Source organism: Gorilla gorilla, chromosome 1 (assembly GCF_029281585.2).
Source record: "Gorilla gorilla gorilla isolate KB3781 chromosome 1, NHGRI_mGorGor1-v2.1_pri, whole genome shotgun sequence".
Classification (NCBI taxonomy): Eukaryota; Metazoa; Chordata; class Mammalia; order Primates; family Hominidae; genus Gorilla; species Gorilla gorilla.
The window spans coordinates 140051748-140068141 of NC_073224.2; the positions used below are offsets into that span (position 1 = coordinate 140051748).

Genomic DNA, 16394 nt, shown 5'->3' on the forward strand with positions numbered 1-16394 from the left:
TATGTTCCTTCTATGATCACTCTCCTGTATTTATAAGCAACAGATGCAAGATACTTATATATTGACTTAATCCTCAATTAAGAATGTTTTCTTTGGAAGGAAAAATATTAATTTTTTAAACGGAAGGACACCTAATCATCATTTGTGTTTTTAAAATTTATGTTAGCCCCTTTCCTTTCCCTTTCTTTCTTCCTTTCTCTTAATTTGTGTGTATGTGTGTGTGCATAAATTCTCATCAAAATTAATGAAGGCAGTCAATGAAGCTCATACCAGTATGATTGTAGACAACATCAGTAATACAAATAACATTCCATTCCTTTTTTAATTTTTCCACTAGCTGTCCAACATCATTCCAGGTATACTTTCTATTAGGTCTTGAAAAGTCAGGATTTAATTCTAACTGATTGGCAAGGGAGTAGCATGACCTAGATAGTCCAAGAGTCTGCAATGGGGTAAAATGAATCATGTTGTAGCCTGCAAAGCAAATAAAGGAAAGACCACTGTAAAAACAAACAAACAAAACCAGCCTAAAATGAAGAAAATATAAATTTAAACTTTCTTAAGTAATTATAAATAGCAAGGCAAGCATGCTACTGGAAAAGAGGTCAAACACTTGGGTTCAAATCCTAACTGTACCACAAGAGACTTTAAGCAAGTTTATTTAAATCTTTCAAGATATGTGTCCTCATATACAAGACAGAGATAATGAGATAATATTTTAAGAAATTCACATACACTGCCTAATTATTAGAAAATTTATATACTTAACATGTAGTAAATTTATCTTCTACGAGTATATCAACACGTCTTTCTACTACTTTTAATGTTCCATAGTACTTGTATTCTGTTTTAGTTATGTCAGTGAACTTCTCATTCCTTTCTTCATGTATTATCCAACTTAAAAGCAGAAAATTAATATTGAGATCAGGTGCAGTGGTTTGCACCTGTAATCCCAGCACTTTGGGAGGCCAAGGCAAGAGGACTGCTTGAGCCCAGGAGTTCAAGATCAGCTTGGGCAACACAGTGAGACTTTTGTCTCTACAAAAAATAGATCAGGCCACTGCACTCCAGTCTGGGTGACAGAGTGAGACACTGTCTTAAAAAAAAAAAAAAAAAAAAGGCCGGGCGCAGTGGCTCATGCCTGTAATCCCAGCACTTTGGGAGGCCGAGGCAGGTGGATCATGAGGTCAGGAGATCGAGACCATCCTAACACCGTGAAACCCTGTCTCTACTAAAAATACAAAATATTAGCCAGGCGTGGTGGCAGGCACCTGCAGTCCCAAGCTACTCGGGAGGCTGAGGCAGAAGAATGGTGTGAACCCAGGAGGCGGAGCTTGCAGTGAGCCGAGATTGTGCCAAAATGAAACACAAGTTTCATTTTGCTCTTGGTATTTATGGTAGCACATGTCTTCTACACAAAAGATGGTTAACCAATGTTTGTTGAATTAAAATGATACATAATGATAATACATTTTCCTTCACTTTTCAATAGCTTATTTCTGATTTTTATATGGTAAAGTCTTAGAAATGATAAGTGTTTCATTATGGAGTTCCTTCATTTCTTAAGCTGAACCACAAAATTTGCCATTTTTATAGGTTTAAAAATGGTTAAGTATCAAAAATGTAATATGAGCCAAGCACAGCAGCTCATGCCTATAATCCCAGCACTTTGGGAGGCCAAGGTGGGCGGATCACGAGGTCAGAAGTTTGAGACCAGCCTGGCCAACATGGTGAAACCCCGTCTCTACTAAAAATACAAAAATTAGTGAGGCATGGTGGCGGGTGCCTATAATCCCAGCTACTCAGGAGGCTGAGGCAGGAAAATCGTTTGAACCCGGGAGGTGGAGGTTGTAGTGAGCTGAGATCGCACCATTGCAGCCTACGTGACAGGGTGATACTCCGTCTCAAAAAAAAAAAATTTTTTTTAATATGGTTCTATCTACTTATATTACTAAATAATAAGAAACAAAATTAAACATAGAGGCAAAAAGATATGGTTTGGATTTGTGTCCCTGCCCAAATCTCATTTCGAATTGTAATCCCTGATGTTGGAGGAGGGGCCTGGTGAGAGGTGATTGATCACGGAGGTGGATTTCCCCCTTGTTCTCATGATAGTGAGTGAGTTTTCACAAGATCTGGTTGTTTAAAAGCATGTAGCACCTCCCACTTTGTTCTCTTCCTCCTTCTCTGGCCATGTAAGACATGCCTGCTTCCCCTTTGCCTTCTGCCATGACTGTAAGTTTCTTGAGGCCTCCCCAGCCATGCTTCCTGTATAGCCTGCGGAACTGTGAGTCAAACCTCTTTTCTTTATAAATTACCCAGTCTCAGGTAGTTCTTTACTGCAATGAGAGAATGGACTAATACACAAAACTTTTGAAATCTATATCACAGAGGATAATTACTTTTTTAAATAAGAAAAAGAAAGCAAGCTGACGTTACCTGATTCTTTTGCAACCCTAAGTCTGCTTTCCCATTCATCAAAAGGTCCCAAACACTTAGCTAAAAATGTCTGAAGAGTAACACAGTCCAAGGGTAGCACATGATTATCAGCACCAACACGTAAAATGGGGTCCACAACTATGTAACCTCCACCACTTTTCTCATTTCTAAGGGAAAAAACAAAACAAAAACTTTTCAGTCAGTGATAGAAAAAAAATCCTCATATAATATAGTCTGACTCTAACTAAAAGGTTAATTGTCCCAAATAAAATGTATTTATTTCTAAGCACATAAAATCATTTTAAAAGTTGCAACAAAACTTAATGGAAAAGCTACTTTTACCCTTTCACAATCTACATAATTACATGTATAATATACAAAATATCCAAGAATGTTGGTTTAATGAAAAATAAGTATACTAAAACCTATCAGTAACAACAAGGGCACGCAAATAAACAGCAACCTATAATCAGGTTGCATGAAATTACTACATTTTAAGATGTTACTTAAAATACATTTACTTGATACTTTAGCTCTGCAATGGACCATAAAATTACCTCCTAGAAATCAAAAATATTCTATTTGCATCTCAAGGAAGCACTATAAAAATTGCACTGCCATTCATACAGTAACATTTACAAGTTAGGTGACTTCAAATTACAGAATAAATTAACTTTTTTTCTCACAAACAAAACACCTGACTTACCCTTGAAGGAAATAATACTGAAATGAACCAGATTGTTGCAGATTAAGTTTACAGTATTTATCAGAATCATCTTCTCTTTCTGTTGGATTTTCCCAATCCAGAGAACGGAATTTTTCTCTATTAAATGTTTCTCCAGGAAATGGGTAATTTGTATACACGGTAACTGCTTTTCCCTGTAAAGTTGGGCCTAATCGGAACTGTAGTTCATACCCTAAATAAAAAGCACACGTTAATAAACTCATCGTAGGACTTAAATTACCACATTGAAAAACAGATGTTTTATTTAAAGTATTAAAAAACCTTGATTTTTCGATTATGTTTAAAATAACTCCACAAACCTAATGCTGTTTTGGCACTACTTTGTATTCCAATTTAGCTGAATTTCACATTTTAGCAAGTATAGTAAACATCATAGAGCTGTCTGCTCTGTAATGTCTCTTTCTCCTTCCCCTGGAAACGCATTCCTATTCACATAGCAACTTGGGATGTGCAAATTCTTATACAACCCCATTTACCATGATCCCCCATCCTCACCCCTGAATTAAGTACCCAATGGCGGGCATCTGAGGAGAGACCTTCTCTAGTATTTTTCTAACTGCAACAGAGAAAGCTAGTTTCTCTATGGTGTCAGAAAGTATGTGATAGTCTGTAAAACTTGGGAGCTACCATGGGACTATTATCTCACCATACTGAGAAAGTTAGTCTTCACTGACAGAAGTCAACCTCTATAGAGGCAGAATTCAGGATTCTAACAGGAGTTCTGAAGGCAACTGAACCCGACTGATATCTGCTCAAGTCCAGTGATGTGCTAATAAAGATTTAGCAACTGACTAGGGTGGTGGGAACCTCTGACTTGGAGTGTTTGCTGACTTTCTGGTGGAAATAATCCTGACATGGGCAATCTTAAGCTACCAACACGACAACACTGAACGTGGAAGTGGGAAGGGATGTGCACAATCAGCTCTTGTGAGCCAGCAAAAGCACCTCCAACACACTACTGCCTATATCCCTATGCTTCATGGTTTAGTTACTAAAGCTGTCTTGTAATCCTGAGAGCCAATGCATTTCTACTTTTGCCCAAGTTAGGTTATTTTTAAAAAAACATACCTTAGACTTGTGCAATGTGTTACAAATATTTTGCCATAAGCGAAAACAAATAAGCACATTACAGTTAAAACTGTACTGTGAAAGAAACATTTTGGTTGGTTTAAAGCAGACTTTAAACCTTCTTTATAATTATTAGAATATGAAAATACTGACTATGGTCAAGTCTATTAGAAATATAATACATACAAATTTTAAACATGAATATAACTTTCAATTAATAATGGGCAATAACTGATGAGGCAGGAAAGTTTAGTTCCACTGAGTAAAATCTTTAATATCTAAAGAATTTCTTTGAGAGGAAAAAAACTACTATTTACCTATTTAATATATATTATTTATAATTTATAATCCTTGATTTATTAAACATCCAACAAAGTAATAAAAGAGGATATACTAACGGATATTTTCTGTGAACAAAAGATTTCAGTAAAAGACACTAAGAGAATGCTGTACAGTGAAACTAAGAATTTCTTCTCTAAGCAACTAAATGTACTTTTTCTATAATACAATTTGGCATTAATATATTAAGAATGTTTATATTTTTTGATCTAGGAATTTTATATAGATTTTTTGAGAAAAGTATCAGTGATGTAAACAGAGATTATGTATAAGGATATTTATCACAGCCTCATTTATTGAAATTAAATAAACTGACAACAACCTAAATATCTAATGATTGGCAGTGATTAAATAAATTATGGTAAATCTACAAGCTGGCATATTATAAAGCCATTATAAATCATGTTATCAAAAGATATTTGGCCAGGCACAGTAGCTCACGCCTGTAATCTCAACACTCTGGGAGGCCGAGGCGGGAGGATCACCTGAGGTCAGAAGTTTGAGACCAGCCTGACCAACATGGTGAAACCCCATCTCTACTAAACGCAAAAATAGCTGGGTGTGGTGGTGTGCACCTGTAATCCCAACTACTCAGGAGGCTGGGGCAGGAGAATTGCTTCAACCCAGGAGGCAGAGGTTGCAGTGAGCTAGGATCGCACCACTGCACTCCAGCATGGGTGACAGAGCAAGACTCCATTAAAAAAAAAATGTAATAACCACTTTTAATTTATTCTATTTTGTTACATTGTACACATTTATGTAGAGCTTTTAAAATGTCTTCTGGAAAAAAGTATGGCTGAAACATGGCAGTAGGCAGGGAGGTAGAGTACATACACCATAATACTACTACAAACAGGGGAAAAAGGCAGGTTACAAAATTGTTTAGATAGTATAATCCTAATTAAAAAAAAAACACAGAAAAAATGCTTTTTATACATTTGCATAATTTTATAATTAGGGAAAACATTTTAAAATTAGAGCTACAATTATGAAGGGATAGACTAAGAAATAATTACAGAAAGAATTAAAACATGAAGTAAAATACTTAGTGACTGAGAAGCATAAACATTTACATCTCACAAGAATGACTAAATCTATCATTAGGAGAAATAGTGTCATTTTGAACAAGTACAAACAGCAGAGATTAGCTGTCTGGGTATATGTGTACAACCTGTCTCCCCTGTTAAGTTTATACAAATACTGTTTTTATAATTACACAAGGATTCAGAGAACTTGCAGAGCAAAGGTTAAAACTCATCTAAAATCTCCAAAACAGTATTTGAATCAGTGCTCTACCTTCAGGAAAAAACCCCAATAATTTCCAAGCTAAGTCATTTATTTATATAATATATATGTATGATGTTCTAATAGATTATGTAAATTATAAAATATAAAAGTTAACTTAATGGGATAAGATATAAATGAAATAAATAATATTTAAATAATACATTTTATTTATTAGTGGGTAGAAAAAACCTTTTGGCTCTCACTAAAAATTAATATTGATAATATCTCTCAGTGAAAATGTAACTAAATAAATTTCATTATTTTAAAAAGTCTTGGTTTTAATATTTTGTAATAAAGTGATTCAAAGATTTCAAGTTCTACTTATTTTGGGTAACATCATATAATGATGGAAGAAGCATTTCTAAAAATATATATTCAAAATGCTTTCACTATAGCAAGGGTTGGCAAAGTATATCCAGCCTAATCCCCATTTCTGTAAATGAAGTTTTACTGGAACACAGCCACATCCATTCATCTATGTTTGCCTATGGCCGCTTTCCTGCTACAATGGGAGTTGAGTCGCTCCAATAGGGAGTGCATTGCCTGAAAAGCTGCAAAGATTTGCGATCTGAACTTTTGCAGGAAAATACGTGCCAAACTCTGCTCCAAGCATCAATTTCCTTCAAAAAAGCACTTAACTTTCTCACTCATGTTTACATCAAAGACTTAAGTTTTTATTTTTTCTGAAAATATTTTCTAAGTATCATACTATCTAATGCTACTTGTTATTTCTGAAAAGGACGAATCTCAAACACTTTCTAACTCATCTTTTAAGTTCGATCACTCCTGTGAGGTAAAAGAACTATTCTTGGTTACTCTACCTCTCCTTACAAAGTAATATAGAGACTGTTATTTAAGATAATATAACCTGTAAAGCTACTTAACCTAGCTTAAGTAAAAGTGCAATGCATGGCAACATACCGCAAACAAATGAGGGTGTGATTGTCAACCCCTTCCAGACCTACAACCTCTACATTTTCTTCTGAGTATGCCTTTTTTGTTTGTAACTTATCTGACATACAAACTGAGAGCATAATTCATATATTAACGTAATTCAATGTTGCTAACATATAACAGACTTAAAAAACTAAAACAGGTAGAAAAGAAAAGAGCCCTCTCCCTCTCCCCCCCTCCCCCTCCCCCTCCCCACGGTCTCCCTCTCCCTCTCTTTACACGGTCTCCCTCTGATGCCGAGCCGAGGCTGGACTGTACTGCCGCCATCTCGGCTCACTGCAACCTCCCTGCCTGATTCTCCTGCCTCAGCCTGCCGAGTGCCTGCGATTGCAGGCGCGCGCCGCCACGCCTGACTGGTTTTCATATTTTTTTGGTGGAGACGGGGTTTCGCTGTGTTGGCCGGGCTGGTCTCCAGCTCCTAACCGCGAGTGATCCGCCAGCCTCGGCCTCCCGAGGTGCCGGGATTGCAGATGGAGTCTCATTCACTCAGTGCTCAATGTTGCCCAGGCTGGAGTGCAGCGGCGTGATCTCGGCTCACTACAACCTCCACCTCCCAGCCGCCTGCCTTGGCCTCCCAAAGTACCGAGACTGCAGCCTCTGCCCGGCCGCCACCCCGTCTGGGAAGTGAGAAGTGTCTCTGCCTGGCCACCCATCGTCTGGGATGTGAGGAGCCCCTCTTCCCGGCTGCCCAGTCTGGGAAGTGAGGAGCACCTCTTCCCGGCCGCCATCCCATCCAGGAAGTGAGGAGCGTCTCTGCCTGGCCGCCCATCGTCTGAGATGTGGGGAGCGCCTTTGCCCTGCTGCCCCGTCTGGGATGTGAGGAGCGCCTCTGCCCGGCCGCGACCCCGTCCGGGAGGTGGGGGGCGCCTCTGCCCAGCCGCCCCTTCTGGGAAGTGAGGAGCCCCTCTGCCCGGCCACCACCCTGTCTGGGAGATGTACCCAACAGCTCATTGAGAACGGGCCATGATGACGATGGCGGTTTTGTCGAATAGAAAAGGGGGAGAGGTGGGGAAAAGATAGAGAAGTCAGATTGTTGCTGTGTCTGTGTAGAAAGAAGTAGACATGGGAGACTCCATTTTGTTCTGCACTAAGAAAAATTCTTCTGCCTTGGGATGCTGTTGATCTATGACCTTACCCCCAACCCTGTGCTCTCTGAAACATGTGCTGTATCCACTCAGGGTTGAATGGATTAAGGGCGGTGCAAGATGTGCTTTGTTAAACAGATGCTTGGAGGCAGCATGCTCGTTAAGAGTCATCACCACTCCCTAATCTCAAGTACCCAGGGACACAAACACTGCAGAAGGCCGCAGGGTCCTCTGCCTAGGAAAACCAGAGACCTCTGTTCACTTGTTTATCTGCTGACCTTCTCTCCACTATTGTCCTATGACCCTGCCAAATCCCCCTCTGCGAGAAACACCCAAGAATGATCAATAAAAATAAATAAATAAATAAATAAAAGAAAAGAAAGGGAAGAAGGAAGGAAAGAAGGAGGGAGGGAGGAAGGGAGGAAGGAAGGGAGTGAGGGAGGGAGGAAGGAAGGAAGGGAGGAAGGAAGGAAGGGATGTTATATTTTCTTTCTGTAGCCCAATAGATATATCAGCGCATACCCCAAGGGATACATAGCCACTCTGTAGACCTCTAATGCAAATCACTGAAACTAAAATTTTTATATACAGTAAATGAAACATCAGAGAGCCTACAGTAGGTCAGATTCCATGACTCAGTTTGCTAAAATTAGCTGAGGTCATAGCAGTACATGGTGTGGCTATCTTATTCCTCATACTAATGCTAGGATACTTAACTTGCATTAGCCATGTCTCTCTTGTAGGCAACTAGCATAATGAGTGATTAAACTATTATTGTAAATAAATATGTTCTATCTTTTCCCCTCCACTCAATTTATAGAAACTCAGTCTTCTAATCAAAGAACCTTTATGTCTAAATATTTTCTTTAAAAAATAGTAAAAATTATAAACTTCATCAACCTACTTAAAAGATGGAAGAATTTCAGATTTGGGAAGTACTTATTTTGTTCATTATTCTTTTTTTTTTTGAGACCGAGTCTCGCTCTGTTGCCCAGGCTGGAGTACAGTGGTGTGATCTTGGCTCACTGCAACCTCTGCCTCCTGGGTTCAAGCGATTCTTCTGCCTTAGCCTCCTGAATAGCTGGGACTACAGGTGTATGTCACCACATCCGGCTAATTTTTGTATTTTTGGTAGAGATGGGGTTTCACCATGTTGGCCAGGCTGGTCTTGAACTCCTGATCTCAGGTCAACTACCCGCCTCGGCCTCCCAGAGTGCCAGGATTACAGGAGTAAGCCACCGTGCTCGGCCTGATTTTATTCATTATTCTACCACTAAATGAGATAGGAAATAAGCGAAAAAGCTATGATTTGTCTAGAAAAGATTATTATTTAGTCTTGTACTTGTTGAACTGGAAGAATCTATAGAAATATCAGTCTTAAAAACGAGGAGGAATTCCTTCTTGTAGAAAAGAGAGAAGGAAAGAAATATGAGGGCTTTGATGACCAATTAAATATGAAACAGCCAAAAACTGCCAGAGTTTTTCCTCACATTTGATTGGTTACCAAGTCCTCTGAACTTGAAAATAGCTCATACTTTGTCCTCTCTTTTTCTTTTTTCTTTTTTTTTGAGTCGGAGTCTCGCTCTGTTGCCCAGGCTGGAGTGCATTGGCACGATCTCGGCTTACTGAAACCTCCGCATCCTGGATTCAAGCAATTCTCCTGCCTCAGCCTCCCAAGTAGCTGGGATTACAGGCACCCGCCAGCACGCCTGGCTAATTTTTATATTTTTAGGAGAGACAGGGTTTCACCATGTTGGCCAGGCAGGTCTCAAACTCCTGAACTCAGGTGATCCGCCTGCCTTGGCCTCCCAAAGTGCCAAGATTACAGGCGTGAGCCACCGCGCCTGGCCTTGTCCTCTCTTTTTCAACTCAGGCTGTTCAATCCTTTTCTTTAATCAGATGTGTTTTTAAAATAGCCTTCTCAATGCTTCTTGTCTCCAATGTCCCTTCTCTACCACTCTTCCACTCATCTTTCACATTTCAAATTATCTTCCCTTTTTTTTTTTTTTTTTTTTTTGAGACGGCGTCTTGCTCTGTCACCCAGGCTGGAGTGCAGTGGCGCAATCTCGGCTCACTGCAAACTCCGCCTCCTGGGTTCACGCCTTTCTCCTGCCTCAGCCTCCCGAGTAGCTGGGACTAGAGGCGCCCGCCACCAGGCCCGGCTAATTTTTTTTGTATTTTTAGTAGAGACGGGGTTTCACTATGTTAGCCAGGATAGTCTCGATCTCCTGACCTCGTGATCCGCCTGCCTTGGCCTCCCAAAGTGCTAGGATTACAGGCATGAGCCACTGCACCCGGCTTCAAATTATCTTCTAAAACAAAATGGTCACACCGTTACTGCAAAAAAAGGTGGCACATTCTCATTTATAATATTTGGATATATTTACAGGTTTTAACCAGAGTTATAAAGTCAACCACATCATTCTTTTTTCATAAATCCTTCAATTTCCCTCTTCAAATAGGTTAGCTTTTACAATTTTTGCTAGTTTTAACTAGAGTTCTAGTAATCAATCAGCAGTACACTGCACTAGGTTTCTAAGGCTGTCCCTATCCTCACAGATTTTATTTTATTTTTTATTTTTTTTTAAGATAGAGTTTTGCTCTTGTTGCCCAGGCTGGAATGCAATGGTGTGATCTCAGCTCACTGCAACCTCTGCATCCCAGGTTCAAGCGATTCTCCTGCCTCAGCCTCCCAGGTAGCTGGGATTATAGGCATGCGCCACCACGCCCGGCTAATTTTTGTATTTTTAGTAGAGAAGGGGTTTCACCATGCTGATCAGGCTGGATGGTCTCAAAATCCTGACCTGGGGTGACCCACCTGCCTCGGCCTCCCAAAGTGCTGGGATTATAGGTGTGAGCCACTGCGCCCGGCCCTTTATTTTTGTTTTTTAAAGACAGGGTCTCACTCTGTCACCCAGGCTGGACTGCAATGGTGGGATCACAGCTCACTACAGCCTTTAACTCCTGGGCTCAAGAGATCCTCCAGCCTCAACCTCCTAGGTAGCTGGGGACCACAGGCAAGCACCATCATGCCCAGCTAATTTTGTTTCTTTTTTGTGGAGATAAAGTCTTACTATGTTGTCCAGGCTGACCATGAACTCCTGGCCTCAAGTGGTCCTCCAGCCTCAGCCTCCCAAAGCACTGAGATTACAAGTGTGAGTCACCTGCCCTCATCAATTCTCACAGATTTTAAACCCTAGTCTGACACTGTAAGACTAACAAGCCTTTAGACACTGCTTCATTATTCAGCACTTAATAGTTCTGTGCTCATTGTGTAATTGGAAATCAAAGGAAGCAGACAGTGAAAAATTAGGGAAAGACTTCCAAAGGAGGTGATATTCTAGCTGAAAGTTGAAACTTAGGCAACACATAGACTGACAGTAAATGGGATTTAACAGATATAAAGGAATCTGATGGGAGTACGGGTATAAGGACAGGCATGAGAAAAACTGCTGAGAAGGGAATTAACAGGAATGACTTGGGCAACTGTAAAGATCTATGACATTAATGATGGAGAATGAGATACAATCTTGGCTAAGGAAGGTGTAGTCTCATTACAGAATGTCTTAGAAGTCAGACAGAGGTATTTAAATTTGATTTTATACATACCACTTAATAACAAAGGGAAGAGACTGCATAAGATTATTCTGGCATCTATATTCAGCCATACAGAATAGACAGGCAATCAGAGATATTTGGAAAGAAACTGCAAGCTTAAAAAGAGACTGCAGGAAAAGAGAAGAAATCATCAAAGAATATAAGGTTTCTACCCTGGGAACTATAAAAATGGAGATACCACGAAATAAACAGGGAAGCTGAGAAATAAAGGATCGAGAATGGGCAGGGGATATTTTTGGACATGCTAGATTTAAGCATATCCAAGTTGAGCTATCCTAATACTATTCTATTGCATAATATCAGGTTGAAGCCAAGGTCCAGGGTGGGAATACATGGAGTGATTCATATCAATGCCTTATATTTATTTAGGGCTTTATCACTAAAAATTCATGTATTATTAATTTTGAGTCTCAAAACCTAGAAAGGTAGAAGAACAGAAATTACCACTTTCATCTCACCAATAAATAAATTAATGCTCAGAATTGGGGCCATGCCCGGTGGCTTATGCTTGTAATCCCAGTACTTTCAGAGGCCAAAGAGGGAGGGTTGCTTGAGTCCAGGAGTTCAATACCAACCTGGGCAACATAGTGAGACCCAGTTTCTACAAAAAAAAAAAAAAAAAAAATTAGCGGGGCATAGTGATGTATGCCTGTAGTCCCAGCTACTTGGGAGGCTGAGGCAGGAGAACTGCTTGAGCCCAGGAAGTTGAGGCAGCACTGAGCCATGATCATGCCACAACACTCAGCTTGGGCAACAGAGTAAGACCCTGTCTCAGAAAAAGAGAAAAGGAAAAAAAAAAAAAAAAAAAAAAGAAATGAATGCTCAGAATTAATGTAACTTGCCCCAAGTCAGCTTGTTAGCAGCAGAGCCAGGAGAATTCTGGCTCTAGATCTACCCATCATCAAATGCTGAAAGCTTCCAAGAAGAAGAAAGCTCAAGGCCTTTCCTCCAAAAGTAGTCATTAGCACAGAGGCAACAGTTGAGGCCATGAGACTGTGTAACTAACTCTTTGAAGGAGAACAGAAAAAGAAAGAATTCCTAGCAGATACCCATAATTAATTAAAAAGTGAAAGGAAGAGAGCCCAGTAAGAGACACCAAGTTGACAAGAATATGCAACAGGGGAGGGGGGAAAAAAAAATCAAAACCAGAAAAGTGTAGAGTCAGGAAAGCCAAAAATGGAGTAGGTACTCAGTGATTTTAAATGCCAAAGTTGGAAAAAGACGCGGATTTGGCATGAAGATAACACATTGTATGTGTGAAATTTTTTTCAAAAATTTAATTCCTAAAACATTAGCGAAATTTAAAAATTCCTTTGAAATGTTTATGACTGTCAACATCCATTTGGCACATTAATAAGGGGGACTGGATTTTTCATATATTACACTTCTTCAATGTTGAAAAATTACAAAGGCTAAGAAAATAAAACATCTATTAACTAACCTTGTAGAAAAGTAATTTGATCTTTTAAATACAGATCAACTATAGTTCAACATAACCAGATGAGTTATTGCACTTTTTATTTGCTAAGAAAATATTTTCAGCTTTTACCTACTCCACATTTGAGAAGTTTTTGATATACATAAACAATAGTTTACTATACTTTTTGCTGCAATCTATTTTGTCAATTCAAAGGTTCAACAAAGGAAAAGAGACAGTTACACAAAGGCAAAACTACATGCATACCCAAAGCAAAATTACATACGAAGTAATTTACCAAGTTTTAATAGTAAATGTTATTAGAAATAATATGGGCAGTCTTCTGATCATATATTTAACTTCAATCTTAAGTGGGAATTAGTGTGCAGAGAAAAGTGAACTATTTTATCCTTATCCTAACATGAGGGATATAAAATATTTTTAATTCAAATCAACATTAATTAGTGATATATGGAGAACACAGCACCATCTTTGCACAAATCAAGTTTTAGACCCTTGGAAATAATATTTATCTTAAAGCTTTATAAAAAATTTAACAGGACTGCCAATGAATTAAAAGTTTAAAAGACGCAAATGAGCAAATCAAACAACTTGCTACTGACCTTGTTCAAGTCTGAAGAGGGTCTTTTCCAGTTTCTCCATTTCGTTCAGAAGTAAAATTCGAATCTGTTTACTGTGTCCCATTTTGGCTTCTAGAGGATTTGAAATCTTTCATAAGAATTAAAAGAACTCCACAGTCGAATGAGTTACCCCTATGAAACAAAAAGGAGTTAAAATATCGAAAATAACTATTGCCTTAAACTCTCCAGAGCTGACAGCGGCACTTACATGTTCGAAGTGTGTTTTATGCCTAGTAGAGCAATGAAAGAGAATGAATCTTGTAACTATTAAGATTCGAGAAGGCAAATTAATAGTTGTTTCCTGCCTTTGAGCACACCGAATAAGACCGAAATAAAAATGCTGTATTACAGATTCTTACAATTAAAAAATTAAAAACCTAGAGCATTCTCAGAGAAAAGCAATACACTTAGGAAAGTCTGAAGTCAGGGGGACATTCCCAGCCCCAAGCCACAGGGCTCTGGAAACTCCGAATGGCACTTCTGCTTACAAGAGATTAGTCTGCTCAAAGATAACAGGTGGGCGATCTCCCCATTCCCAAATTCGGGTCGCCAGCCACCAATGGGGAGATGAGAACAGAGGGAAGCAGTTGTTGCCTCTGGAATAGCTGCCGTAGGCAGAAGATGTACAGAGCGAGCTATAGATAGAAAGAATGCGTTTCCCCGCGAGGCCAGCGGCATTCCTAGCACTTACGCCGAGCGAGTTATACGTGCGGCTTCTGGGGCACTGCAGGACCCGCGACTCTGGTGCTACGGTCGTGGCGAGGGGACGGGGAGAAACAGAAGGGGAAAGGCTGGCTGCCCAGCCGCGCACAGAAGCCGCAGCCCAAGGAGGGCCGGGCGCCGTGAAGGGCAAAGGGAGGGGCGGCGGGCGACCGGGGTAGCGCCAGGCAGCTGGGTGAGGAGCAGGCAGAGTCTCAGCGACTCCGCCTGGCGCGGATTCCTGGGCGCACCCGGGACCCCACCTGGCCGTGCGCGCACTCGCTCCAGGTGGGAGCGGACCGTACCACTGGCCCACTTCCGGGAAGCTCGACCCGCCCGCCCCGACCTCTAGTCTCGCGAGAGCGTGGGCAGCGCACCGTTTCAGTCGGCTCCGGGCCGGGGGACCTGGTGCCTGCTGCGGCCGAGGCCGGGAGCGGCGCTTTCTCCTTGCCATGGGGAAGGTGCAGCGGCCAAGGCGCGGCCTTCCTTTAACAGCCTGCGAGCTCACAGTTGCACATTAAAATCCCGCGGTACCGGGTGCGAGCTAGGTTGAGCTGCACAGTAGGATCTTTTGCTGGGAAGGGCTGAATGGTGAGGGGCAAACGACCTGGCTTCTGGTGTCTTTTGTGCTACCACGTGTTTTGTTTCTTTGTTTTGATAATTTTTACTTGGCCTAAGTTCTCAGAGTCTTGATTTCTAAGTGTCTAGAATAAGGGGCCTGGCTACAGCCTTGACATTCCATCCAACACGTGTCCATCATTTCTAGTGCTAACAGACAGGACACATGTTCCTGAATGCAGACCCAGTAGGTAAGGTGTGGCCAGTCTGCAAACCATCGAGAGTGCAAACATCACTGATACTTAACGGTGTCCGGGTGTACCTAATGTACACTAGATAGACCTGGAGATCGTCTGAGATGAAGCTGCACTTATGTTAGGCCAGTAACTCAGAACTTTTTGCAGATGCTTAAGGAGATTTAATGCTTGAGGGTAAAGGAAAACCCATCGTCCAGGGCTTTTGGAGGGCTCCTAATGGTCATGAGAAAATGGACAGAAGATTTGGTTAACTAAGACTTGTGGCGTGTGGAGAAGATTCTTGCATTCTTTATTGTGGAATGACTGTAGGTCCAAAGAGGATATAAGTTAAAAAAAAAAAACCCATACTGAAGTATTTGTTTGTTTCTGTAGATTTCTGAGAATGGCTAGTTGCAAATGGTCCGTAACTGACTTTGGGAACCCACAGCTCATTTTCTGGCCCCTACTATTTGCCAGGCACATAAGGTGCTGGGAATGCAGCAATAAAACAGTCACTGCCCTCAAGGAACTCCTACATTTTATTGGTGGGAGACAGATAAATTAAATAAATTATACAGGATATAATATATCCTATATAATAAGAAGGATATGTTATATCCTATATATAATAGGAAGGGGGAAGTGTGGAAGAGTAAGCAGAGAGAGGTTTGCATTTCTAAATATAACGTTCAGTAAAGTGATGCCAAACTGCGAGAAAGAAGAAGTCTAAGGTACAGGGTTACATGTAGAGGTATAGGAAGTACAAAGGCCATGAGGCAGGAGCATACTTAGTGAACCGAAGAAGGTCACCATAGCTGAGTGAAGAAGAGAGTGGTAAGGGATTAGGACAGACAGATGGGGCAGGAGAAGGGATCAGGAGCACAGACGGGTGACCAGATCTTTTAAGGCTTTGTAGGCCATTGCAAGGACTTGGGCTTTTAAACTTTGGAAAAAAAGCCATGGAGATTTTGAACAGAGGAGTGACATAATCTGATTGACCTTTTAAAAGGATCGCTCCGCAACTTTATGGGAAATAGTTGAATAAACTGTAGAGTGTAGCAAGGAAGGAAGCAAGGAGACCAGTTAGAAAGCTATTTTAGTTATCCAAGCAAGAGAAAGTGACTTGTGTGTGTTTTCTGTGTGTCGGGGGGTTGGGGGTGATGGAGGGGAGGTGGTATAGCAGGTGGTGTAGTTGCTGAATTCTGGACTATTTTGAAGATAGAACCTACAGGATTGGTGGAGAAAGGAGTCAAGGATGACTCCAAGGTTTTTGGCCTGAATGAGTAGAAAGCACTGTCCAATAGAAAT

General features: G+C 40.6%; 1 protein-coding gene across 4 annotated transcripts in view; it reads right to left on the reverse strand.

Moving 5' to 3' along the window:
- AGL (amylo-alpha-1,6-glucosidase and 4-alpha-glucanotransferase) overlaps positions 1 to 14752 on the reverse strand; it is a 75934-nt gene extending 61182 nt beyond the window's left edge. Inside the window, exons 1-5 of one of the 4 annotated variants that reach the window (XM_019034662.4) lie at positions 14285 to 14752; positions 13576 to 13725; positions 3146 to 3356; positions 2440 to 2606; positions 271 to 474 (exon numbers count right to left, since the gene is read on the reverse strand). In XM_019034662.4, coding sequence (XP_018890207.1) covers positions 271 to 474; positions 2440 to 2606; positions 3146 to 3356; positions 13576 to 13657 — 664 coding nt within the window. In that variant the 5' untranslated portion in view covers positions 13658 to 13725; positions 14285 to 14752. The other 3 variants (XM_063696611.1, XM_055352872.2, XM_055352864.2) reach the window with 3 other exon arrangements.
- Between the last annotated feature and the right edge of the window lie 1642 nt (positions 14753 to 16394).